Raw genomic sequence first — 27,991 nt, 5'->3', positions numbered from 1 at the left:
TTCCCCTGCTCTAGAAGGCCGGCCTAGCTGTCCATTGCCCACCCGGAGCTGGGAGGAGGAGCCTACGTAGAGTGCGTGTGAAGGGAGCCGGGGGAACTGGCCAAGGCCCACGGTGTTTGACCTGTCGGTCCGTCCGTGCTTAAGAAGAAAGGAAAGGAGGAGGAGGTCCAGAGTAGCGGTTGCGGAAATGTACCGGTGTGGAGGCCTGGCGGCGGGTGCTTTGAAGCATAAGCTGGCGCCCTTGGTGCGGACAGTGTGCGTCCGAGGCCCGAGGCAGAGGAACCGGCTCCCAGGTGACTGACCCATCCCGGGCAAACCCCACCTTGAAGACCAAGTACCTGGGTTCTACAGGCTCCCTATGCCTCTCAGGCCTTCCCCACCCCACCCCACCCCCGCCCCTGGGGAAAAACTATAAACACACTCAACAGTCGCGTGAATTCCGAATTGGCGGGATTCAAACCGTAAGTTTCGCAAGCCGTGCCGGCCTGACCTTCAAGGGATTTGAGCCCAGTAGTCGGCTTGAGGCCTTTTTCTGGGAGGGTTTGCTGTTCAGGGATAACAGAACAGCTGGCTGTCTCGTATTGTCCAATGCCACCTCCCGGCCACCCCCAGTCAGCCTTTTTAGAGCAATGAGGTGAAGTAGACTTTGTCATTTATCGATTGAGAGAGACTTTAAGCAGGACACTTAAGCCCTACGCCTCAGTTCCTTCTGTAAATGAGCATATTACCTGCCTACCTTCCAAACCCCAGATCAGATTCATAGATTTGAGTGCCCTGTGAAACAGAAACAGTGCAATCAGTGCAAGTAAGGAGTCAGTCCGCCGTGCGCCAGCCACACCGGGAAGAGTTGGCCCAGAATTAGTCTGAGATGCCTGGTCAGTGTAATTCTTGGTAGTCTCAACGCTTCGAAGAAACAGTTTGCAGAAAGCATTGTATTTGCCCTCCATGAAGTTGTTTCAGCAAATTTTAGAGCTAGAAGGGATTTCGTAGTAAAGTTCAACCCACTAATTTTATAGATAATAAACCGAGGCACAGAGAGGTGAAATTGCTTGCTCAAGGTCACATACCTAAGAAACAGGCAGAGCAAAGGTTAGTTTGCCAGTCTCTAGGTCCCTAATCCTCTTGCCCCAACTCCACACTGCTTCCTAAAGTTTGACCTCAAAAGGTTAAGGATGAATCCGGTTCCCCTTTAGCCCATTGGGCATCAGATTCCTTGAATTTATCTAAGCATGTCTTGAGCCTGCTGATTTCCAACCTGCACAATTTCAGGGGGGTAAAGAGTTATCCACCTGTAGGAGGTGCTGTTTTGTTGTTCTTTTTTTTTTTTTTTTATCAATCATCTTTGAATGGCCACCCGAGGATATTCACATTTGCTATGTCAGTGTGGAACTGCCTTGAGGCCTTTTCAATTTGGAACTGCCTTCTGGGTGCTTTAAAAAAAAAGTGGAAAATATTTCCCTTAGATTGTGAGAGTCTTCGGAAATGTGCATTTGAAAAGTTTTTCCAGTTGCTATGCCTCAAGAAAATGTTTCCTGATGGGTGTACCTGAGGTATGTTCTAAGACATGTTGCTTTGGGAACTTAAAGACCAGATTAGATTTTAAAAACTAACATCCTGTCTATGATGTCATCTGTATGGGTTTTGTGCATTGAAATGAGAATGCTCTATGTAAGTTGGACAGAAATTTAGGTAAGCTGAAGATTTTCATCCACACTGGGCTTTCAAACTTTGTGTACTTATTTTGCTTAAAACTCACAACTTTTGCCAGCATTCTGAAGTCTGACCAAAAGTTCTCATCAATTAAGTATGGATTTGCAAAGGTAAATTGATTTATGAGACATTTGAGGTGGTTGGTGATATTAGAACTGCTGAAAAATACTCACTGAAAACGTTCTTTTCCATTGCATGACTTTATTTTAAGGCAGTCTGCTGTAGAATATATTCTGACTTCTTGACATATCCATCATTTCTTTGTATACACTTACTCTTTGTCCTTTGGCCAAGCACCAGAGTATAACATCATTACCTTTAGCAGTGGGTGGGGGTGGTTACAATTTCAAAAAGAAATGCTTCTGTCATTTAAGGCATCAACCTTGTTTTCTGGCTTGATTACTGATTGCTTTTAATCTGGTTTCTTTTGCACATAGCAGCATTTACCATATGTTTTTGCATAGATCAGGAAGAGGCATTGTTTGTTGATATGCCATTTCCCCTCCTTTTATCCCTTCCTCCCCACTAGTTCTTTGCCAGGATTATAGCAAACTTTAAACCTCCCTTGAAACATCTCATCCACATCTGTCACCATTGTCAGGTTCGTTTCCATTATATGTTGCCTTTTACCTTAAAACCATAATTGCTACTATTTGTTTATTTACTTTATTTGGATGCTCTGCCTCTTTCCAGAAATGATTAAAGGTAATTAATAGTCATCACTTTATATCTGCATTCAGCACTGAGCAGATTGGTTAGGTAGTAGATATTTTCTGTTCTGTAGTATTTTATTTGGTTATCAAACATTGTGCCACCGATGTGATCAGACTGATCACCGACCCCTGAGGTGAGGGTCAAATGTTTGAACATTTTTCTCTGTTCAGAATCCTTCTCACCTCTTTAAAAAGGAAACTGGACATCTTGAGGGCAAGGATCCAGGCTTCCTGGGCACTGCCATATGACACTTGCTTTGAAGCCTAGAAGATGAGCCTTTACCTACTCCTTCTGCTGAGGCAAAACTTTCCCAAAGAAAATTTTAGCAAGTCAGCATTTTCTGCAACCAATTAATATGTTGTATTCTCTAGACATATTTTAAGGGAGTTGTTGCATATTGTAAGTTTTATGTTTCCAAAACTTTCCTGGTCATATAAATTGAATGGAGGGCCAACCCTGAAAGTACTGAATGAGAATCTGTAGGAGAGAGCCTTGGGAATTTATATTTATATTTAACAAGCCCCTTGATGTAATTCATATGATCAGGCAAGTTTGGAAACTACTGTTCTGATGAATAATGACTCTTTCCCTTCCATTCTTCTGACCTAAGGATTAAAAACCAAACTGAGCAGCCTTGAGTCTCTTGTGATTTGTGTCAAGTTCATTTTCTGATATTCAGAAGAGTAGCAGCCATTCTCCCCTCCTAAGCTCTACACTATCTGAGACAGGAGTTATGTCATATTTATTTTTGTGTCCTCAGCATTTTGTACAGTCTCTGGTACGTGGTGAATTCTCAGTGACTAAACCCTAGTAATGTGAAGGACGTAACTTTGCAGAATAGAGTTAGATTTTTTTTTTCTGTCATCATTTTTCTTCTGGTGCCTTCAGAGTGTTTCACACAAGAGGCATCTAACTACAATGGACAGATCATCTAGGCTTGTCCTATCCTGTGTTTTATCCATGTCAGAAAAATAAGTTTGACATTCAGAAAACAAGATTCAAGAGCATATAGACCTCTTAACCACTTGAGATTCCTAGGTGCCTCAATTGTGTGAATGTATTTCTGGAAAAGGCCTTCTGGGAGTATGGAAAAACAGGAGATTATGAAATCTAAAGAAATGAATTTGCTAATTTAGGTACTATTCTAATGCTAGCCTGTGGTATTTGAAGTTACTAATTTATTATTAAGCAGCCTGTACAATGGGATATGGCCAAAACTTCTTTGCAAAGAATTCTTCAAAGTGTTCAGTCCTTATCAGTAGAACTGGGGAGAATTTCTATTTCCTTATTTTATTCATTAATTCAAGAAATATTTGTTGAGCAAACACCTACAGGAATTGAATCTTTGCACGACATAATGAATATAGACAATGATGTTGTATTATATTATCAGACTTGCTAAGAGACTAGATCTTAATTATTCCAACCACTAAAAAGAAATGATAATTATATGACACAGTAGAGGTTCTAATTATCGCTAAAATGGCAATCATATTATTACATATAAATGATCAAATTTTTAAAAAAAAGAATTGAATCCTAAGTGTGAGGAAGGAACCTCTGCCTCTGTACATGTGGTCTGACTGCAGAAAATCTAAAACAAGTAGATTGGGGCAATGAGAAGTCAAGGAGTAAGGTGGCTTTCCCACATTAATAAGACAAGTGAAAAGGCATGTTTCAGTCATAATGTAAAATCTCCTAAAACTTTGAGGCTATGGGGGGAAAGGTGTGGGAATAATTTTATAGGTAAAAGAAAATTGGAGGGAAAATATGAACATCCATACAATATTATCACCTTTTACAAAATTAAAGTCACTAGGTATGTAAAAAGTTGGTTTGTTAATGACAGTATTGTATTATATTTCTTTTCAAGCAATAGTTTAAATGTAAACCCATTTACTTTGTAAAAAATCAATTTACTTTTTTTAAACATCTTTATTGGAGTATAATTGCTTTACAATGGTGTGTTAGTTTCTGCCGTATAACAAAGTGAATCAGCTATATGTATACATATATCCCCGTATCCCCTCCCTCTTGCATCTCCCTCCCTCCCACCCTCCCTACCCCACCCCTCTAGGTGGACACAAAGCACCTGAGCTGATCTCCCTGTGCTTTGCGGCTGCTTCCCACTAGCTCTCTAGTTTACATTTGGTAGTGTATATATGTCCATGCCACTCTCTCATTTCGTCCCAGCTTCCCCTTCCCCTTCCCCGTGTCCTCAAGTCCATTCTCTACGTCTGCATCTTTATTCCTGTCCTGCCCCTAGGTTATTTAGAACCTTTTTTTTAGAGAAATGCAAGTCAAAACTACAATGAGGTATGACGGTCAGAATGGCCATCATCCAAAAAAAAAAATCTGCAAACAGTCAATGCTGGAGAGGGTGTGGAGAAAAGGGAACCCTCTTGCACTGTTGGTGGGAATGTGAATTGATACAGCCACTATGGAGAACAGTAGGGAGGTTCCTTAAAAAACTACAAATAGAACTACCATATGACCCAGCAATCCCACTACTGGGCATATACCCTGAGAAAACCAATTTACTTTTAAATGCCTTTTTTTTGTGTGCAAATTGAGACAAGAACTGCTGAACTTACCCAAATCTACACCTTTAGTTTTATGTTTGTGAAAAGCAAGCAAAATCAGAATATTATATTAAATTATTATATTAAAGCAAAGTTATTATTTCTGTATTTAGGATCTTCTAGAGGGATAAACAGAATTTTAAAAGCATTTATTTTCAGTAAAGAAAAACTTGGAGTGAAGGTAAAGGACAAAACTAAATTCTTTGTGCTAAGTCATGTGGAACTTTTTCTACCCAGTTTCATTTTCTAAGCTCTGAGAGTTGTCAGTTTCTATTTCTGATGCTTCATCGTTTTTATGGACTTCGGAAAATCAAAAGCTTGCCCAGATCAAGATAAGCTTCTCCACTCTTGCACATGTTTTTATTTTAGTGATTTGTTGTTATTTCCAAATATAAGCCGTTTTATTTCATGTGGTGATGAAGGATTCTAAAACAGGTAAGAAATAAAAACAGTAGAGAAAAATACATTTCCAGTTCTAAGAATATAGGTCCATAGTCTCTTATCTATAATCTAGAAATCAAAATAGGACTAAAAATCAAGTTTTTGTAATTCATTTGTCAGTAACCTGACCTGAACTGGAGAGAAGCTACTTAGAGTCTTTTGTTTATTCCACTCAGTGTGCTTGGTCATAGAAGCATTAATGTGTGTGACTGGGTTGCTGCCCCTTACTGTGTTGGGTGTTACTATATGGTGTATGCATTATATACTTCAAACCTAACAATTCCAAGTTCTGGAATGCACATGTTCCCAAGGATTTCAGGTAAGAGACTGCAGCCCTGTTTTGGACGTGTTTTTACCCCTCTGAGCCCTGTAATTGTGAAAGCAAGGGGGAAAGCTCCCTATTTCACATCTCTGCAAGTACATAGGGAATAGCTACCGGCGCCGTTCTGTTTCTCTTTTAAAGCTTGATCAGACCAGAACATATCTACTTGCCTCTAGACCAGTGATTCTCAAAGTGTAGACTGGCAGCATCAGCATCACCTGGGAACTTGTTAGAAATGCACATTCTTGAGCCCTATCCCAGATCCTCCAACTCAGAAACTCTGGGTGGTAGGTCTGGCCATCCATGTTTTAATAAACCCTCCAGGGGATTCTGATGCACACTCAAGTTTTAGAACCATTGTTCTAGATCAGGATTGGCAAACTACAGCCCACAGGCCAAACCCACATGCTTTTGTATGCCCCTTGAGCTAAAATTGGTTTTTACATTTTTCAGATGGCTGAAAAAAACTGTTAATAGACTATTCTTTGAAAATTATTTAAAATTCATATTTCAGTGTCCATTAACAAAGTTTTATTGGGACACAGTCACGCCCATTCATTTATATGTTATGGCTTTTGTGCAACATCAGCAGAATTGAGTAGTTGCAGCAGACACCATGTGGCCCGCAAACCTGAGAATATTTTCTATCTGGTTCTTTACAGACAAAGTTTTGCAAACCCCTGTTCTAGGTTAATAGTCAACACGAGGAATATCACAAGCAGAGAAGGTGCTGAGACCTTCTTCCTTCATCTGAAAATGCCAGCATCCTCCTGGAGAAAGAAGTCTATGAAACTCTTACATTTCCATTTGTGAGCGTTGTTATGATCCTCAGATTCTTACATAGCTGTACCGAGTTTTTACATCAACATAATCTTTGTATTATTTTGGAGGACTGAGAGCCAAGTATTGATAGTTGGTAGATATTTTAAATTTTGTCATTGTAAAAAATATTTCATAGTCCAAAATTCTTCAGTTCTTTGGGGGAGATAAATTCACCTAAATTTTTTTTCTGGTTTTCTTCTAAGCTTTACCATTTCTGTCTTCCAGGACACATTACCTTTCACACAAGACTGAACTGTATTCTGGTTAGATTGTGTTGCAGGAGTTTATTATTTTGTGCAAGGTTTGAGCCAGCCATTTAGACTACTCCTTAAGTAGTTGTTAGTGTGTCCCAGGTAGCCTGTAGTTAACTTGTTATATCTATCTATTCAGTCATCTCTCCATGTTTCATTTACGGTGAAGATGTGAAGAGAGAGGTATTTGATGAACTGCCCGTGTGTTTTTCATTACCTTTTCTGGAAGCTATAAATTCCTCCCTGGACAGCATTAACTTGTACTGTTAAAACTCCAACAACTTAAGAGTGTGCATTCTGATATCTGTTGTATTTGTGTGTACAGTTTTGAAGATTTTTTTCCCTTGGTCATTTGACAGTGAATATCACACAGCCCAATGGGCAGTTAAGTCTTTACTTGTACAGTGCATTGATGTTTAGTCATAAACATGTATTAACTATTTTATTTTTGTATGTGTGTGTGTCTTAATAAATTGTGTTCCTTAGGCAACTTGTTCCAGCGATGGCATGTTCCTCTAGAACTCCAGATGACAAGACAAATGACTAGCTCTGGTGCATCAGGGGGCAAAATCGATAATTCTGTATTAGTCCTTATTGTGGGCTTATCAACAATAGGAGCTGGTGCATATGTAAGTAGAAAAGCAGCTTGTGTAAAGAAGCTGCCAGACAGCTCCCATTAATAGACTCAGTACTACTCTGCTTTAAGACTTTTACAACTAATTCTCCTTTCTCCTTTTGGAAAAATTTCCAAAAAGCCTTCTTTAAAGTGCCTACTGTCTAATATCCTATGAGAGCCAATTTGGGAATGACTGAAATTTAATCTCACATTGATTATCTTTGCTTTTTTCACTTGTCTTTTTACTCTTTACTTGGAAGCCTCTGCGTTTTCTTAGATTTGACTAATCCATAAAATTGTACCTTTTCTCTTGGATGTGACACACTAACCTGTGAATATGGTCAAAATTCATTGCAGCTCCTTAGCACAATATTTGATTTTGACCCATTTGTCAAATATTTTGTTTTTCCTTAGTTTGGGATAATAAACATTTAAAAACAACGACCTTCAATCTGGCATTCCTGAAAGGAAAACTATCCCTGAATCTCACCCGAATACTAAATTATAGAAGTAGGCCTAGTATCTCCAGTTTTAGGATGGAGTTTGTGTGAGGTGAGAAATATGGTTTTAACTGCTATGTAATAGTACCACAATAATATTTCCTTAAATGAACTCTGATCAGCTTAGCTGGTCACAGAGGAGTTATTCTGTGGGCATTTTTCTTTAACTTGGCAGGGTTTACTGTGACTAAGCAGATCAGTCTAAAGTTGGATCATGTAAGGCTGAGTGAACCAACTTAGATAACACCTAGTAACACCCTTGATTGAAGGAAGCTGTTTGTTTTACTTATTGAGAGCAAATGGTTGGATGACATTACAGTTTTAGTTCTTTCTACCCTGGTAAGACGGTGAACTTATCTTTGTTACTTGATCTAGGTTAAAAAAAGGGGGGACATGAAAATTATTTGAAGCTACTTAGATTATCATTCCCTGACCTAACTCCCAAGTGCACAAGAAAAGTAGACAGCTCTTGCCAGTTGTGGGTCAAATCAGAGTAAGAAATAGGTGAGCTGTGTCTGATAACAGACTTTGAGGAAATATACATTCTCCTCCATTCCTGGAGCAGCATTTTTTTCTTTTTTAGCACAGGGTAACCAAAAATGCTTCCCTGCCTTTGTGTTGAATGTTTCTTCATTAATACTTAGTGCTTTTTCTATTTCCTTTTGTTTCTTTCTTGGCCTTATCTTTACCTACAGTTGTGCAGTGTCATCACCTAGGATCCCCTTCTAGATCACTAGCGTCTACAGGTGCTTCTGGGAAAGATGGCAGCAGCCTAGTATACTTCTTAATTGTAGGAGCAACAGTCACTGGGGCAGGAGTTTATTATGTAAGATACTTACAGTAAAATATATTTTGGGGTAGGGTGGGTGAGACCATGGCACTAATGAAAACTTGATCCGTTAGAATACGATGAAATATTCACAGCATGTGCTTTCTAGGTATTTATTAAAGGGACATTGTCAGTTACTAGGGAGTCCTCCAGTCTCATTCTTCAGACTGTGGAAGTCTTACCAGATATATCTAAAGCCATACATTTAATGATTATTATATATCCTCATCATCAACCCTTTGTTTGAAACTTTTGCCAATTTCATAATTCTTTTTTATGATGCTAAATTATATTGTGCTTTAGTGCTGCATACCTAACAAGACAGTCTCAAAGAGTAAACATTGAATGCAAGTAAAGGTAACTTGAACACCATCCATTTTGAATCATTTTAGGTAAAATGTAATTTTTGTGTTTTGTGGGAAACAATAAATTAACCCTACTTTTATTGTGAAAAGGCATTTTATTGAATGCTTCGGAGGAGGTCCCAAAAGCCATAGAAATTGCAGTGTTCTTCCCGCTCACCCCCAGCCTCTATTTCAAGTAAATTCATTTGGCAGTGTCCCTTTTGTAATCTGTAATTTGGTCAAACTAGTGGCTGAAGTGGTACAAGCTAATGCATTCGTGTGGATTGCTTTCTTAAATGCCTCTCTTTCATAATTCAGATACTACCCTCTAAACCTTAACTTTTCCATTTTATAGCTCTCTCAACTTTTCCCATCAGTTCCACCCCATTCATTCAGAAATAGATTTAAATTGTTTGCATCTGATATGTTTGTAACAGTTGAAACCTGCTAAACCTCTGGTTTATGTTGCTGTACCAGAGTTGGATGGCCTCCACAGAGCTGGCCAGGCGAATCTCTTAATGCCAGGCCACAAGATAGGGCCACTCACTGTTGCTTTCTCCTGCCTAGAAATGTCTGTGAAGCACAAGTTCCTCTCAAGCCATTCAGTTAAATGCCTCATTGCCCTCTGGGTTTATCCAACACTGGTAATAATAAAGCTGCTATATTATAGTGATTTCAGGTTAAATGATAAGCTTTTGTCTACCAAAGTATTTTGTATAGTTTTATATTACATTTTAAATAATGAGGTGGCTTAGATTTGTCAGTGAGCAGAGTCAAGGTAGCCTTTAGAATATTTAATGAGATTTAGTATTTGGGCCCTTTGCCATTGTTCAACTGATAGGACCACATTGCCTGACTCAGAAAATGAACTGTTTCCTTTCATATTCCTTTAAGATGAATACATGGCGTTATATTCATCTGTTTAGGAAAGTTGTCTGCTAACATATTTTATAAGTTTGTAGTTTTTCTTAACCTGACATGTATTCATGTTACTAACTGAAAATCTGTGCAATCTGGGGAGACAGAAACATTCGGGGGGAAAAGGTAAATTTTTATTTAGTATGTCTGTAAACTTATTTTTATATCGGAACATTTACTTAAAAGCTAAATATATAAATATATATGTATATAAATATGTGACAAACCTCTTTCTTGTCCTTTCCCCACTAAACCTCAAGATATTTCTTGGTCTGCTCTTCCCTTCGTGTGTGAAGCCATTAGGAGGTATGAGAGGCCCTAGGCTATTTTTGGATATCCCTCTCAATGTGACCATGACCCTAGTTTATTTCTCTGTTCACTCACACTGACCAGCTTAAGCCGTCTCTTTAGGTAAACGTCCCTTTCTTAAAATAAATATTTTTTTAAGGAATGAATAAATGCTGGACTTGTGTATGATATCTGATGCCAAGAAAAAAAAAAACTTTCTTCCTGAAATTAATGTTAGTTGAATTCAGTTTATGAATTTGATGAATTTAGTGGTGCATTCAAGGAATAACCATTATCTTTTAACATACGGTACTTAATTTTCTAGTTCATTCATATCATATGTTAGATGTTTCCAGGCTCATAAGTGTCAAGTCCAGGTCTGAGAGTCTAGGTTCCTTACTGCAGCACATTGCCTAGTGGGCTGCTTTGTAAGGGGCTCATAGAAGTATTCTTAGAACATGTTTTATGATACTTCCTCTGATTGTCCTTACTTTCTCCTCCAATTAATTAACAATCTGGGATTTCAACTGACATATGGTCACTTAAATTCCTATCTTATTGACCCTGTGGGGTACAAAAGAGCAAAAGTGTTGTAATTAAAACAAGTCATTCTTGCCTACTGCTTTTTAAAAAATCTTCAATAAATTCTGATGCTGTATTTAAAAAAAAAAAACTAGTCAGTGCTAAGGTACCCTTCTTCAATTTGAAAGGATAGAGAAGATAGTATATTTGAAATACAGTAGGTGTTTAAGCGAGATGTTTGCCCATTAAGTATCTGAGTGTCATAAAAGGATAGGCCATTGAGGGAAAGATGGGTTACTCTATAAGACTAGGCATACTGGCGGACATGCTTCAGGGCATTATCTAAGTACTTAGCGAAACTTGGGACATCTACCAAGAAGACCTATGTCCCAGCTTCCTACTCAGGACCATGTAGATTGGTTTCACATGTAGTATCCAGCATAGTCCAAAACCCCTTTTATAAAGTTTAGCTCTTCCTAGCACTTTATTCTTCCAGTATAAAATGTTTTTCTTTTTTCTTTAGCTGTACCTTCAGAATTAAATATGAGGAAAATTCTTCACATATAGCCTAAGGAAATCTGAAACTGCAACATTTCCATCTGCTTACCTGTATTCTTTCCATACCAAGTGTGTACACACTCGGTATTTTTAATTTCTTAAGAAAATAATTTTTGCCTTAGTGATTCTAACATAGAAGAACTTACCTCATGTAGACAAAAGCTTCTCATTTAATTGAAAGATAATGAATGTTACTTATGGTATGAGCTAGCTAGCTGTATGATGAAATAAATTTTCTCCATGTTTGGGTCTTCAGGTCTACAAGACAATAAAAGATGACCAAAAAAGATACAATGAAAGAATTTCAGGGTTAGGGCTGACACCAGAAGAGAAACAGAAAAGGGCCACATCATCTGGTGAGTATGATTTGAGACTCAATATATAAAGGGAAAGTTATAAACAATTTGGGTGCTATGCTTTGCGGATATACTGTTTAGACACGATGATGCTGTGAGATTGTAAGCTTCCAGAAACTATGGTATTACCCCAGACCGGGGAGCAATTTGTTACAGTGTTTGACTGTAATTTGGGTTTGAGAATAAAATTAGTGATAATTATGATTGGTTGTTTTTCTTTATATTAGACTCTTAAGGGCAAACTTTAAATAAAAAATGCAAGCTTGGCAAGGAAAATTATTGGAAAAGAGATGAAGGCCCTTTTTTTTCCATGAGGACATTCTTTTGGTCTGTTTTGTTCCCCTTTTGAGTCTTTGGAGTTTCAATTTGTTAAAGATATATTTGTTTCCCTAAAGCATATAGGTCTAGCCATCACTTCCATCCCACACATCTGGCTTGATTTTTCAGAGAGGAATGTTTTAATCCTTTAATAAGCCCCACGACTCTGAGTAGGCGATTTCCATTGCTTTCCTTCATACCACCTCCTTAGTTTTGAACATTGTTTAATAATCCACAATTGATCTGCTGGGTTTTCCCCCTTTATTGCTAACAAAAGGTGAAACTGAACTTGATATGTTCCTGTTGGTCATTAAGAAATTAATGGGAAGGGCAGAAGCTTTCTAATATATACTTTCTAATATATTTTAGAAATAGCTAACCACTAAGCTAGGTTCTAGTTCTGAGAGACTTAGTGAGTGAATGACATTGGCCAAATTATTCACCTCTTTTTTGGGTATTTTTCACTTATGAAATGAAAGGGATGCTTCCTTCTCCTATACTATCAGAATGCAATGAAATTTCATAAGATTAATGTAGCTGCAGTGTTTTGCTAGCTTTTTATGTAAACGATTAAGTCAAGTGAAAGGTTTTTTTTTTTTTTTTAAATAGTGGCAAGGAGTTGTCTGAGACTTAAAAAAAAATTCACCCTGTCTGGTCTTTTGCTTACAGCTGCAGAAGGAGAGCCAGTTCCTGAATTCAGGGTACCAAGTCACATTCCATTCCTGCTTATCGGTGGAGGCACTGCTGCTTTTGCTGCAGCCAGATCCATCCGGGCTCGGGATCCTGGGGCCAGGGTAAGGCACATACTGTCTTGCTTGGCATGGAGGGCGCGGTCTGCAAGCACTTAGCCAATGTGAACACTTTATTTGCCTCTTAAATGACTTGGCTCTGATAAGTATCATTGTTTTGTGTCTAAAGGTACTAATCGTATCTGAAGATCCTGAGCTGCCATACATGAGACCTCCTCTTTCAAAAGAACTGTGGTTTTCAGATGATCCAAATGTCACAAAGACACTGCGATTCAAACAGTGGAATGGGAAAGAGAGGAGGTCTGTTCACTTATGTAAAATGGGTCCGACCAGCAACTTCAGCTAAGCACAAAGAGTAGGTCAGGATTTTGCATGAACCGCATGTAGTGAGTAGGACAGCTGACTTGGCTGCACACTGGAGTCCGCTGTGGTACACACTTGGTATAGCTTAGAGGCAACAACAGGCTGTAGTGGCAAGAGTCCTGGATTCTGTTAACCAGATCTACCAACAACTGAAGATGTAATGTTGGCCTCTGAAGCACTAATGCTCCTGTTTCCAGGACCTTCGTGTTAGACTTCTCTAGTGAAGAGCAGCTCAGCCTGTGTTGTCACTTCTTCACACCTGCCTAGGCGTGTCCCATAAAAGCAAAAAAACAAAAAGAAAGAAACTGTTCGGGGGCACTTCCTTGGATGCCCTAGGAGGCACTCAGAATTGGGGGTATGTAGTGGGAACACTGTAAGGAAGAACCTCTATTTAAATGTTTGCATGAGAGACTTGGAAATACAAGTCAAGAAGCCCTTTCCTTTTAAAAGACTCCTTGGATCTCCTGAGTCCAGTACCATGTTATTTGGGTATCAATTTTTTTTCTCATTAGTGGATCCCTTTGACACTGGACTAAATTTTATAAATCTACCTGCCTCCCTCACTCGTATTATCATGTCCTATTCTCAGGCAGGATGCATACTTCCAGTTATGTTATCCATCCCTGAATTAATATCTCATGGTTACTGTCTACTGTTTGAGGCAAAATCATCTCAGGAGCTAGACCTAGTTGTCCATTGACCAGTGCCATTCTGGACAGCTCGTTTGGGTGGATGTGCATACCAGCTCCTTGGACACTCCTCGTGTTCTAACTTTGAAAGGAACCTAAATCCAGAGCAGGGTTTCTCAGCCTCAGCACTACTCACCTTTAGGGTTGGATAATTCTTTGTTTTGGGGGCCTTGTCTGTGCATCGTAGGATATTTAACAGCATCCCTGGCCTCTACCCACTAGATACCAGAAGCATCCTCCCCCAAAGCTATTATAGCCAAAAATGTATCCAGACATTGTCAAATGTCCCTGGTAGGCAAAACTGCTCCCAGTTGAGACTCACTAGTGTAAAACACTTCTGTATAAGTAAGTCGCGATCAAGATCTAGTGGCCTTGGAGACTTACTTTAGAAAATGTTCCTAAAAGTTTTCCATGGTGGAAGCAATTTTACTAAAGCTCTGGGGGAAGTTGATAGCAGTTCCAGGTACTTATAACATTTTTTCCCTTTTCTCCGTACAGCATATATTTCCAGCCACCTTCTTTCTATGTCTCTGCTCAGGAGCTGCCTCACATTGAGAATGGTGGTGTGGCCGTCCTCACTGGGAAGAAGGTGAGCTAGTCGGCTGCTTCCTTTGTCAGGCTCCACCTATCTGCCCATGTGGGCAGCAAACATGGTGACTTGTATTCCCACTCCCATTTATGTCTGTCCTGCCATTGTAGTTCATCAAAGAAAGATCAAGTCATTTTAGGTTTAATATTGCCAGTCTACACTAATTAGTGTGTCTTCCTGGGGAAAGCACTAGTCTCAAGCCTAGAGTAGCAGGCTAGCTAAACTTTCCCGGGGAGGTCAAATCATTGGGGACCGTGACTCTGAAGCTGTTCCTTTTTCTGATTTGCTCCTCTGCCTTTCCTTCTTCTTCCTGTTTTTCCACACTAACATTTCTTTGGGATTATCGATGGCAAGACATTGACAAATGTATATTATTCAGGATAGTAAAATAATTCAGGCATGGCATCAGCATGGAAAATATTGTTAGACTTTACAAAATTGAGTGCCTGAATACTGGGGGCAGTTACTGGAGGGCATTTAGGGTCCAGGGAGGGTTTTGTTTTGTTGTGTTATGTTTTGTTTTTGTTAACAAGAGGGAGGTCTAGAGTGTGTTTGTAAACTAATGGCAATGTTCCAGTAGAGAGGGAAGGGTTATCAGAAGGAGCAAAGCCCAGAGTAGATGGGATCCAGAGCACAAGTGGAGGCATTGACCTTTGATAGGGATAGGCCCACTTCTCCTATAAGGGGATGTTAGGCAGAGAAGGTGGATATGGGTTTGTGGATAAGCTGGTAAGAAGACCTTATGTATTAAGTATCACCTATGGGTAAATAGCACACAGGCCCTGTCCTCCAGGGCCTAGCGGTATTAGGCAGAAACATGAACAGATAATCATAACACAGATTTGAAGTAAGAAAGAAACTCAGTATACTGTGGGAATTATTGGGAAGTGTGCCCAGTATAATGATGGTTTCAGGAAAGCCTTGCTGGAGAAGGCAGTCTTACAGAATGGGAAATCTTATGGAACGAAGAGGCATTCACCAGATTAGAGAAAAGTGAAAAGCATTCAAGTAAAAAAGAATAGCATAAGCAAAGGCACAAGGGTATGAAAAAGCATGTTTGGTGCAGGGGAACACAAGCAGCTAGGTGCCGATAGAGCAGAAAGTTAAGGAGTGGCAGGAGATGAAACTGAGAAGTCGTGCGGGGTCTGATCGTCGAGAGCTCTGTCGTGTGAAAGAGCTTGAGTTTTATCGCATTGGCACTGAGGAGCTGTTGAGTTTTAAACAAGGATATAAAACAGTTGGATTGAATTTTAAGTAATCACTCGGTTGGCTGTGAGGAAGATGGTCTTCAGGGGAACAAGATTAGAGATAAACCATTTTGAAGACGATTATAATAATCCAGGTGAGAGATGATGGGAGCCCAAATTAGGGCAGTAGTGGTGGTGGTGGTGGTGATGATGATGATGATGAAGAAGATGAAGTAAGCATAGTTTTTTTAAGTGCTTTACGTGTATTACATCATTTTACCCTCACAATAATCTTACGAAGTAGGTACTATTATTATTTTCATTTTATAGAGAAAGAAATTGAGATGAAAAAGAGGTTAAGTAACTTGCTCAAGATCACATAGTTAATAAGTGGTGGAGACAGAATTTGAGCCCAGATCTCTCTGAATGGAGAATTCTGATTCCAGAGCCCAAGCTCTTAATTATATCATTGTATAGCTTCCTAACAGAAAGGTGGTGAAGAGCAGGGAACAGACTGACGGCAAAAAGGCAAACTTGGTAGGGCGTGGTGGCAACTGATTGGAGGCAGAACGTGAGGGAGAGGGGGAGGCAAAGATGACTTTCTGATTTCCAGCTTGTGTGGTAGATGGTGGTACACCCCCAGCTGAGAGAGACATTGCAAGAGGAAGACCTAGTTTAAGGGGGACATAAAATTTCATTTTGGACTGTTAAGTATTAAATGGAATATCTGTGTGGATATGTCCTAAGGGCAGTTGGATACATGACTGTAATGTTCAGAGGAGGGTTCTGGGCTCAGATACAGATTTGGGAATCATCCACATGTGAGTAGGGTTTGAAACGATGAGAGTAGGTGAGGCCTCCCGTGGAGAACTGAGGTAGTCAGAAAAAGAGTGAGGCAAAGATGGAACCCTGAGGAACCCAAATTTCAGGAAACGGGCTTAAGAAAAAATGTCCAAAAAGGAGACTAGGAAAGAAGTACTAAAAGCATAGGATGAGGAAAACCCAGGGCAGGGGCCAAGGTTGGAGTTTCAAGAAGCAGGATGTGATCCATAGTATTACCGCAGCAAAAGAATCTGCTAAAAAAAGAATCATAAAATGACCCATTACATTTAGGTGTTCAGATATCATTGTGAAGTTAGAAAAGAAGATAAACTTCTCTTTCAGAAAGTTTAAATGACAAAACGGAGATCACATTGGACAAAAGCTTGAGGAGGACATAGAATCAAAGTTGGGACATTTAGGATGGGACAGACTTAAACATGTCAATGGGCTGAGGGGTAGGATGTCAGGAGAGAGATGGGGGAATGAGCAGGTGACTAATAGGGGAATGTTCTGGGAGAGAAAGAAAGGGATGGGGGTCAGGCATAGAAACAGAACAGAAAGGCCACCTCATCCCAGAAGCTGGAAGAAAGGAAGTAAAGTTTTTATTTGGGCGTTGGGAGGTGGGAATCCGTACGGGAAGCTGAGGAAGATCACATCTGATGGCTTTACTTGTTTTTGCAATAAACTAGGACACCAGGTGGTTATCTGAGAGTGAGCAGTTTGAGGGTTGAGTACAGGGGTTGGATTGAAGAGGGATCTTACCCAGGACAAATCAAAGGTGGCTAGGGAAGCTGCACACCCATCCAATCTCAGTTTATGTTGTTGCCCACCCCCACCCCTCCACCCTGGAAAACTCGATTGAGTGCACCTGGCATATGTTTCTAGCGCTACCTGTACTGTCCTTCTTAGAGCATTTCTCACTTGATTTTTCACTCTTGATTGTAGTACATGTTAAATTGTCTGTCTTGGCTACTACACTCTGAAGGCAGGAAGGTGTCTGTTTTTCTCAACATTGTGTCCCCAGCACTTACCACAGTGCCCGACACATACTAGGTGCTTAATAAATATGTCTTGAATGAATGGTGTCACTGCTCATAAGGAGTAGAGCAGAGCCAGGAACCCCAGTCTCTCTGACTGCAAAGCTCAAGCTTTTCACCCTAAGGAGCAGGGTGCAAGGAAATTAGGGATGCTGGCAAGAGCACAGTTTGGATGATCTACTACTGGCCCAGATTAGTTGGAATGGAACAGCCCACTGGGTAAATGGAGAAAATCAAAAGCAAGGATAGGTGACGGTGGAACCGAGAGAAAGCTGGAAGGATGGAAAATTGTGACCAAAGAGTGAGATGTTTGAAGTAGAAGTTTAAGAGATAGGATTCTAGATGTGGCTCAGAGGAGAAGTATAAGCCAGCTGCCAAGGACTTCAGTGAATGAGGAGTGACCAGGAGGAGGCTGGATAACACTGGTTTGTAGGGATATATGTCGGTGTCCTTCAGAGGGGATGATAGTACAAGAATAACTTGGAACCACCAGCAGCCAACACCCTCTCCTTGTGATGGGGAGGAGTTTGGGTGAGGGAGCAAGCAGTCTCTGTGTATGAGCTTTCCTGGGGGCGGGGGGAACGGGCTCAGTTTTAGTGAAAGCTAGAAGTTGGAGAAAGCATCCTGCAAAGCTGTTGAGGATGTAGGAGAGTTGTTAAAGATGTAAGGGTCCCAAAGAGCCAGGCAGAAAAGTCTGTCCCTGTTCTCCATTTCCACAAATTGGGCAGGAACTTTGGGACAGTAGGGACTTAACTCTAATGTTGGCTGCTTAGGAAATTATGACTACTTGAAGAAACTGGGTACCAGAAACTGTAGTGCCAGTGATTACCTAGAAATGGTTTCTTACGGATCACCTTAGGTCAAGAACTAACTCTTCTCATTGGGCTGATGGGTACAGGGTTCCTTTGGGGGGTGATGGAAATGTTCCAGAATTATATAGTGGTGATGGTTGCACAGCCTTATGAATATACTAAAACCCACTGAACTGTACACTTTAAAATGGTGAATTTTATGTTGTATATCTTAGTAAAAAATTTTAAAGCCAATTTCTATCTTTCTGTGTGTGTATGTGTTTGACTGTACCAGGTAGTACAGCTGGATGTGAGAGGCAATGTGGCAAAACTTAATGATGGCTCTCAAATAACCTATGAAAAGTGCTTGATTGCAACAGGTGAGTATTTCTGGAGATGGCTTTATTCCCTGATACAGCTCATTCAAGTTTTAGTATAAAGGCATTACTTAATCTTAAGAAAACTGAAACCCAGACTCTGAAGTGGGTGTCTTCTCTTGGTGCAAAGCTTGGCTAACTACAAGCATCTGATCAGTTGCCTGTCTGGATTATGCGTATTGTTTCTTCTGGTAAAGGCATGACGGATGGGTACTGAAAAGGACTGCCTTTCTTTTTTCTCTCCCTGCTTATTAGCCTTTGCCTTCTGCCCTCTGCCCTGTGTCCTGAAAGTGATATAACCTCATGGCTTCATTGCCAGTTCCAATCAGAAATCAAGAGAGGAGAAGGATGCAGTTGCTTAAACAAACATAGCCATGCTTTCTGGTGAATCCTCATGAAAAAGTAGAAGAGAACAGGAGCAAAAAGTGAGGGCTTCTGGCCATATGTGGGAATGGTGGGCCCTTTGAAGAGATACTCTCAAATCTGCTTTTCAAAGGAAATTGATTAAAGCCCACTGTGGGGCGAGTGGAGGGAAAACAAAGCCTTGTATCCTGTTGATGCCACTGTGACACCAGCAGCACACACCACAGCACCACCTTTGTGGGGGGATTGTTTGGGCTAGCTCCTGCTCGTTGGGCTAAAGGATTTTTCTCCTCTTATTTCCAGGAGGCACGCCAAGAAGTCTGTCTGCCATTGACAGGGCTGGAGCAGAGGTGAAGAGTAGAACAACACTTTTCAGAAAGGTAATTGTCAGCTTTAGTGCTTTCGTTGTGGCGGTTTTGAAGAGGTAGCATAATCTTGTGGTCCCCAAGTACCCACCCGGGAATTGGGAGATTGAAGTTCTAACTATGGCTCTTCTACAGGCTTGTTATCTGGCCTTGAGCAAGTCACTTCCTCTCTCTGCACCTCAGATACCTCACTCAAGGGTTTTGAGCTCCTAGGAGAAAAACAGATTTAGTGTTTTTTATTGCTTGCTGTAGTTCCTTCGATTGCCCTTCCATAGTTGTTCTCTCCTGATGCATTTGAGTCATTGGAACTCCTTATAGCCTCTTGGCATTTTTCACTGCAAGTGCTATTGTGGAGACTTTAGGGGGAAAAGTTTAGAGTACCTAAGCGAAAAAGGAAGCGGGGGATTGCTTCTTAACACCATGCTTTACTTATGAAAACTGCTGAAAATTTTCAGCCACTGCTATGGGTGTCGGAAAAGGTTTGTACTGTCCTTTAAGTTCTTGATACAACAAGGTTTGTCAACCTTGGCACTATTGGCATTTTGGGCCGTATAACCATTTGTTGTGAGGGGCTGTCCTGTGCATTGTAGGGTGTTCAGCAGTGTCCCTGGACTCTACCTACTAGCTTCAGCTAGTATCTCCCCACTCTAGTTGTGACAGCCAAAAATGTCTCCAGACATTGCCAGATGTCCCCTGGGGGAGGGGGAGTATATCTGCCCCCAGTTGAGAACCACTGTTATTAGAAAGAGTGTTACATTGGAGAAAGAAATTTACATCAATAAAATAGAGGCTGTAATTGAGCCACTTTATACAAGGAGAAGATTTTGTGTGCAAATTATTGTTGTCAAGGATTTAGCAAAAATATTTCCTGGTATTATCATCCTATGCCCCTTTGGGAAATCAGTGGACTAAACTTGTGTGATCCTGCAGATTGAAGACTTTAGAACCTTAGAGAAGATTTCCCGGGAAGTCAAGTCGATTACAATTATCGGTGGGGGCTTCCTTGGTAGCGAACTGGCCTGTGCTCTTGGCCGAAAGGGTGAGTATTGGGGAGTGACCTCGATTTTCTTTCTCTGGTCTTATATCATATGCTTTTCAGAGATGCATTTACCAGGATCAGTAGAAAGAGTTTGATTAAGGTTTACATGGTGAAAAACTAATCACTGAGCTTAGGTCTGATGAGGGATGCCTTAGTGATCGAAAAGCTGTCATCTGAGCAGCTGAGCAGTGCCGCTTTCTTTCCTTTTTCCTTTCCTCTCTCCTCTAGACCAGGATTCCTTAGAAATAAAATATTAAGGAAAGTGAGTTATTAAGATGGTAGGGGCAATGTAGACTACAGAACTGTATGTATCTTTGAACTGCTGCTCCCTGTAAAAGTCAAAGACTTCTTTCAGATACATGATGGTTCCCAGCTTGACAGATCTGTTAGTTCCAGTTTGAATGTTTCATGGCAACCATTTTTTTCTTAATGTTATTTTTCAGCTGTGTGAAATCAGGGCATCTTCTCGGGAGGGTGCTTACTATTCAGAGCTTGCAAGGCACTTGTGTAAGCCTAAGTGTAAGTGCACTGAGTTCACAGTATGTAGTTGAATCCAGGGACAAGTTCTGGCATCTGTTGTATTTGCCTTGTGGATGCCCTTGTGCCCTAGTGCCCCACAAATGTGCGCTCTGGCCTGGGTCGCGGCATTGCCCTGTGTTTAGTAGACGGCTGCCTGCGGCTCCTTTACTTCTCTTCCTGTCTTCTAGGATTGACTTTTGCGTCCACTATACCTACTCTGTTTCTTCTTCCCAGCTCGAGCCTCGGGCACAGAAGTGATTCAGCTCTTCCCTGAGAAAGGAAATATGGGAAAGATCCTCCCCGAATACCTCAGCAACTGGACCATGGAAAAAGTCAGGCAAGGTAGAGACACTCTTTCCATATGCTCCCACTCTTGCCTTGAGTGAAGACTAAGGCAAAATTTGCTTCTTTGGGAACCCCCTGTCCATAAGCCTTACCAGCTGCCCGATGAAAATTTCCACCATTCTCATGTCAGCCAGCTTCATGTAGGTGTTCTGAATCTGACACACCAGATTCCTGGAAGTGCTGGAAGTGAACTGTGGGCGTGGGTGCCTGTGGCTCTCCAAGGCTGCCTATGTACTAATGATTACTCTCATCAGCTTCTCTGGTTGTCACGAAGGTGGTAGGCTCACTGGCTCAGCCTCAGGTCTCGTTTGCCTTTACAGAGGGGGTTAAGGTGCTACCCAGTGCTATTGTGCAATCAGTTGGAGTTGGCGGTGGCAGGTTACTCATCAAGCTGAAAGATGGCCGGAAGGTAAGGAGGGGAAGACAGGCTGCCAGAACACCTTCCAAGCCTGCTCTGCCCTTTCCTCATTCTCACTCCTTCATTTGATACCAGTAGATTAGTTGTCTTGGCAGTCACCATTAACCTGTCATAATTTTCTTAATGAACTGTCTTTTGCTAAAAGAAGAATGATGAGAGCCAGAGTAGCCGCCTGGGAACCATTTCCCATAGCCTCTTCCTATGTGTGTCACAGATTTTTGAGGCCTTCCTCGGGTGGCAGATTTCTGTTCAGATGGTAGCGGGTATGTGTGTGTGGAGGGGTGGCACTTTATGAAATGGAACTTAAAATCTTTTGACCAGAGTTACCCGATGATGTTTTTTGTAAAGCCCCGATTTTTTGTGATTTTTTTTGTGACTGTGATTTACAGTCGCTGGGTTCATAGGCATATGAGGAAACTGTAATAATTGACTGAATTCTTTTTGTCCTCAGGTAGAAACTGACCACATAGTGGCAGCCGTGGGCCTGGAGCCCAATGTTGAGTTGGCCAAGACTGGCGGACTGGAGATAGACTCTGATTTTGGTGGCTTCCGTGTAAATGCAGAGCTCCAGGCCCGCTCTAACATCTGGGTGGTAAGTGTGCAATGACAGCCTGACCAGGCACGGTGCCTTGGTCCCGGCCTGGGAGCAGGTCTGCCCGGTGGTGTGCGAAGGCTCGGCAGCAGCTCACCCAAATAGGGTCAGCGTGTTTGGAAGCTGAGGGTGGAGAGCAGAAACTCATGAACTGCTTGGTTTACGAGATCAGGTCTGGCCTCATGCCGCAGGCTCATGGAAAAGGAAATGAACAGTGTTCGTGCCCACAGGAGTAGGTCTCTCCTGGTTCCACTGTTGGCAGCAGCCATCAACATGACCCTGGCGGGCGTGTGCGCAGCTTTCAGACTGATTTGCTATTCCCTTGCCTGAACACGAGTCCAGGGAATGGAGGATGAGGCAGTTTTATAACATTCTCTGGAAAGGAAAATTACTCCATTTTCATTTTCCTTGAGTACTATTTTTAGCTGTTTTTAAAAATCTGTTATGACACAAACAAGACTATAGTATGTAGGAACCATGAGGTAATTTCCCTATTGTTAGATCATTACAAGTGTATTGTGTTTGATTATGGACTCTGCAACTGAGGACATAGGAACTTTGCAGGGTGTTTTTCCCGTAAAGATTTTTTTTTTTAAAGTTACAGTGTACTGGATTTTAAAAAATTGTTATAAAAGCAATACATGCTCAGTATGAAAAACACAGGCAAAAAGGAGAAAGGGACATTCCCCTGCAGCAACCACTGATGTTTAGGTGTAGTTTCTTCCCTTCACTTTCTCGCGCATAGTTTTTTTCTTTGTTGTAGACAGTCATGGCGAGCATACTACGTATAAACATTTGTATTTTCTTTTTCACTTAACATTCGAATGTAAGTTTTTTTCCACATTGCTTCAGATTCCATAAGCAGTGTAACGATTGTATAATATTCCATTAGGTGGATTTCAGAGTTTATCTCGCCATTGCTCACATGTTGGATTTTTAGGTTGCTTTGGGGGTGTCTGAATAGCCACAAAGATGAACAAAGGGTGAGAGAGCTCCCATACCACATCCGTTGTGAAGCTGGCCTTGTTCACCTCCAGCCGGGGGTTCTCTCTCTGCTTGAAACACTGAGCTCACTCACTGCGTACCTCTGGCAGGGTACACCATAGTGAGGAAGAGTGCCACGCCTTCCTCAACTCACTTATACACTCCTCATGGGCAAGGTCTATGTCAGGCGTGTCTCTGCAGCCCAGACAGTATAATGCTTTGTACAGAGTAAGTATTCTGTAAATACTTGTTGAATTAATGAATGAATAGTGAATGACCAAAAAAATTTTATCTTGGAAAAGATGTCTACGTAAGAGGCAGTCACATCTAAAAACTGGATTCCACACAGGAAAGAATATTCTGCAGATCATGGTTATTAAATATCCTGTTTCTGCTGAGGGCAGAATGAGAAGAAATAGGTGTAAGCTGGAGCATGGACGATTCAGGGTAGCTTTGTGGAAGCATAGAATGGTTTTTGTAAAAATGGAAGCGCAACTGTTTTTGATAGTGTAGGTATGATTCTGGCCTGTGGTTGGAAATCATTAGTTAACATCACAAGCATTTTTTGAGCCCCCAAAGTGTATGTTCTGTCCTTAACTTGCTTTTTTATCATGTGCTCATGTAATGTATTTGTCTCCAAAGGCAGGAGATGCTGCATGTTTCTACGATATAAAGTTGGGTAGGAGGCGGGTGGAGCACCACGATCACGCTGTTGTGAGCGGAAGATTGGCTGGAGAAAATATGACTGGAGCTGCTAAGCCGTACTGGCATCAGTCAATGTTCTGGTAATAGTTTTGTGCCTTGAGGACTCAATTGGTTAGAACACAGAATTAAAATGGAACCAGAGTTATATGCTTTGGTTTCCTGGTGGGCCAGTTAGCTTCATACAGAGGGTGAAAAAATTCCATCTCGTGTCCACGCATCCTACCCCCGAGCCATCTTCTGGCAAAAGGGTTCCATCTGACATAAGTTAGACTAGGTGAATGAATGGAAATGGCATCAGCACTTCTGCTAAAATAGCTCAGAGTTCGAGCTACAGTAGGTGGTACAAAAGTGTGCTCTTAGATACAGACAGCAGTATATTTTATTTGCTCTTTGCTGCTAATTCTGCTGAGCCCAACCTACTGACAAAAAAGGCAGCTCACTCATATGTAACCCTTAAGATCAGCAACTCAGAGTCAGACGTATATAGGCAGCTCTCTGGGTAGTAGAAAGTTCTCAATGGACATTCTTGAATACTGGAGCTGGCCCTGTTTGGCCCACTCTCATCTTGTTGATGTGAAAGATGGGGTACATAAAACTTCAGGGTTTCAGAAACCTCTAAGCAGTTTCTGTTGGGGAAATTCTCAGCTGATGGGAGTACATTTTAAGACGTTCACACACAGTTTCATGAGTGGGCAGCAAAAAACATAACAGATGGCTTTCAGGGTCAACACGTGTAAGAAAATGCAGTTAGGAAAAAAAGTAGTTCATAGCTGTACAATTATCAGTTAGGTTCCAGGGACAGAATCCAAGAAGTCATTGTAGACTGTTCCCTGAAGACACCAGTCCAGTGAGCTTCTGTGGCCAAGAAGATAACAAAATGTAGAGCACAAGAAACAAAATATCTCAAGTAGCTTGGATGATTACAAAACCATAGTGTGTCTGTGCCACAAGTATTCTGTGAAGTTCCTAGCATATTAAAAACAGCATGATGATGATAGGAAAAGTTTCCAAGAAGAACAATGAAAATAAAATGACCAAGTGAGTGAAGGTGCCACTTTATAGAAAGCACTTTAGCCTTGAAAATTGAAGGCTAAGAGGAAATATTGTCAGTTAATAAAACCACAAAATACCCCAGATTCTGGATTCCATAAATATGGAGCACTCTTCAAAGTTTCAAAAAGGCAGTTTTAAAAAGAGTAAAGGAAGGTAGTGAATAGTAAATGTGGGGAACCCACCCCCCCAAATGTGATATGGTAAAAATTAATGATTAAATTTAAGAAAGTATAGATCATTGTATGGATCTGTGATATGCATAGTGGCTTGTTAGGAAAATAAAACCTGTTTGGAATAATTGTGCTTTCTCACAATTGTCCCCAGATGTCCTAGCAGGCGACAGATCAGTTTGGCGTGTCTCTTGCTGTGGCACATACCAGTTTCTTTGGTTGGCATGAAAGTGCGGTGCCTTAGCGGAAACGCTCTACCGCACCATCCTTTACAGTCCTTTGACAGAACACCCTCTTCTCTCTCCTTCCTTAGGAGTGATTTGGGCCCCGATGTTGGCTATGAAGCTATTGGTCTTGTGGACAGTAGTTTGCCCACAGTCGGCGTTTTTGCAAAAGCAACCGCACAAGACAACCCCAAATCTGCCACAGAGCAGTCAGGTAAGGAAGCCCAACCACTTCTCTTGGAAGAGTGTTGAGAAACCATGGTCCAAATCCTCCTGAACAAGGGGTATCTGTGTTGGCCAGAGGGGAACTGTCAGTGAAAGCCTCTCTTCATGTTGTGCTTTAAAATAAACCAAACCCGAAGTCCTCATTCTTTAGTGGTCTGAGAGCTGGCAAAATCAGGTATCCTGGTCAAAGCATAGATATTGTGGATTGTGGGTGTCGTCCTAGGCTCTTGGACTCTTGGACGGTGGCTAACTCGACGACTCTGTAAGTCTAGTTTGTCCCGAGGGACTAGGAAGACCTGCGTGATGAAGAAAACCTGAACTTTTTCAATGGCTTTTTTTTTTTTTTTTTTTTTTGCTGATCCCAAGAACTAGGTCTGAGAACCTTAGTTTGGGACCTGCTCCCCTCCTTGGGCCCTGAACAGTGAAGAACTGGGCTGAGTAGTCCTTGAGCTGCCTCTAATTCCATCTGTCAGATCTTAATAGCGGGTTTTCTCTAGACGGGAGGCACCTCTCGGAATGAACTTCTCTCCGACACACATCTCTTTCATTAACTCCTAGGTCTCTTCTCTCTCCCTTCGTGACCTTGGCTGAAGTTATTTAACCTCTGTGTCCTCTTGTTAGAGGCATTTCAAGGACAAGCTGTTCTTTAAGAAGGAGAAAGCAAGACATTATATGGATATGAGGTCCTTTTCCTGTGTAATCTAAGTGGATTACATATACCCACTCCTTAATTCAGACCTCTCCTGGGAGGTGGATCCAGGAGGGGGACCCAGGGACTTATACAGTAGGTGTTTATAAACTACAGGTCACTACTCTCTCCACTGGGCAGTATTACTTGAAGCCTGGTTGTTCCCAGAAGACAAAATGCCCTCTCCCCAGGCTGTTGCCACCACCCTGCACAGGAGGAAACACTTCCATATGGTTCTTCCATATGGAAGTGCCTTCTGCTTTGGCCAGAGTGTCTCTGGCAGTGCCATCCAAGTGAACTTTCTGCTATGATGGCAGTGTTCTGCCTCTACTCTGTCCAGTACATTAGCCACTAGCCGCATGTGGCTCTTCAGTATTTGAAATGTGGGTAGTGCAAATCAGGAACTGAATTTTACATTTTATTTAATTTTAACTAAAATAAACTTCAATTTTGAATTAATTTTAATTAGAATAGCTATATGTGACTAGTGGCTGTTGTACTGACCATGTAGCACTAGAATGTTTCTCAGGGGACAAGAGCAAGTCTTCTGTAGTTTGAAAAAAGATCCCAGGAAATATCCATAGTGTAAATTGAAAATGAGATAGGAAGTTTGGGGTCAGACTGACCCAGTGCCCAGGAGCTGGCAAGGAAGAGCTTTTGTTGGCTTTGTCAGTGGAGAGGGGCTGGAATAGGCCAGTGTTTACTGAGGTGGCATAGAAAAACAAATCATTTAGAAGCAGCTTGAAGCAGGTGTTGAAAGATACTTGCCTTCTAGAATTTCCAAGCTCATAAGAACTGACTTTGTTTTGTTTTGACTTTGCTTGTTTGTTTTGGGGATTGGCTACAGGGACTGGTATCCGATCAGAGAGTGAGACAGAGTCTGAGGCCTCAGAAATCACTCTTCCTCCCAGCAACCCTGTAGTCCCCCAGGCCCCTGCCCAAGGGGAGGACTACGGCAAAGGCGTCATCTTCTACCTCAGGGACAAAGTGGTGGTGGGAATCGTGCTGTGGAACATCTTCAACCGAATGCCAATAGCAAGGAAGGTAGGTGCCCGTCAGAGCTCTGAGAGAAAGATGGGAGGTGTGGGCGGAAACCCTCCCTGCGACTTCGTCAGATGTCCTGCCACGCACTGTCCACCCAGGTCAGACTGTGCCTGAGCAGAACAAAGGTATCGCCTTGGCTCGGGTATGTTTCTTTTTCACTTGGGACATGGCTGGGTAGCATGGGCATTGGCATATGCTCACTTGGGCTTCGTAGAAAGCCATTCCCACAACTCCCTCCCAGTGTGAAGTGGCGACTGGCCCGGGCTGCCCTGGTGTGCGGCCCAGCCCACACGCTCCTTGTTCCTCTGTCCCTCAGATCATTAAGGACGGTGAGGAACATGAAGATCTCAACGAAGTAGCAAAGCTTTTCAACATTCATGAAGACTGAAGACTGCTGTGGAACAGGCAGGCCCTTTGCTGTCCCCGACAGCAGCTTGGATGGGTAAAGGAGCGTTTTTTATTCAGCAGACTTCCTCTGTATGTATGAGTGTGAATAATCAAGTCCTTTGTGAATATTTCATCCATGTAGGCAAATTCTTAATGTTCACATCATTAAATAAAA

General features: G+C 41.5%; 1 protein-coding gene across 2 annotated transcripts; it reads left to right on the top strand.

Annotated features, from left to right (window-relative positions):
• The first annotated feature begins 76 nt into the window (after positions 1-76).
• AIFM1 (apoptosis inducing factor mitochondria associated 1) lies at positions 77-27,991 on the top strand. 2 transcript variants are annotated; one of them, XM_082864042.1, is made up of 16 exons: positions 77-293; positions 8,654-8,784; positions 11,674-11,773; positions 12,761-12,885; positions 13,010-13,140; positions 14,391-14,481; positions 18,614-18,698; positions 19,362-19,438; positions 20,354-20,462; positions 21,216-21,323; positions 21,647-21,735; positions 22,196-22,336; positions 23,963-24,105; positions 25,562-25,686; positions 27,233-27,429; positions 27,746-27,991. In XM_082864042.1, exons 1-16 carry the CDS (start codon positions 188-190, stop codon positions 27,815-27,817), a joined length of 1,830 nt encoding a protein of 609 aa, XP_082720168.1. In that variant the 5' UTR covers positions 77-187; the 3' UTR covers positions 27,818-27,991. The 2 variants fall into 2 exon arrangements, with proteins under 2 accessions (XP_082720168.1, XP_082720167.1); XM_082864041.1 differs by lacking the exon at positions 8,654-8,784 and adding an exon at positions 7,329-7,471.

This window comes from Leucopleurus acutus (assembly GCF_964270905.1).
Source record: "Leucopleurus acutus genome assembly, chromosome: X".
Lineage (NCBI taxonomy): Eukaryota > Metazoa > Chordata > Mammalia > Artiodactyla > Delphinidae > Leucopleurus > Leucopleurus acutus.
The sequence above is the reverse complement of the archived record's forward strand: the minus strand, read 5'-3'. Positions and strand labels throughout refer to the sequence as shown.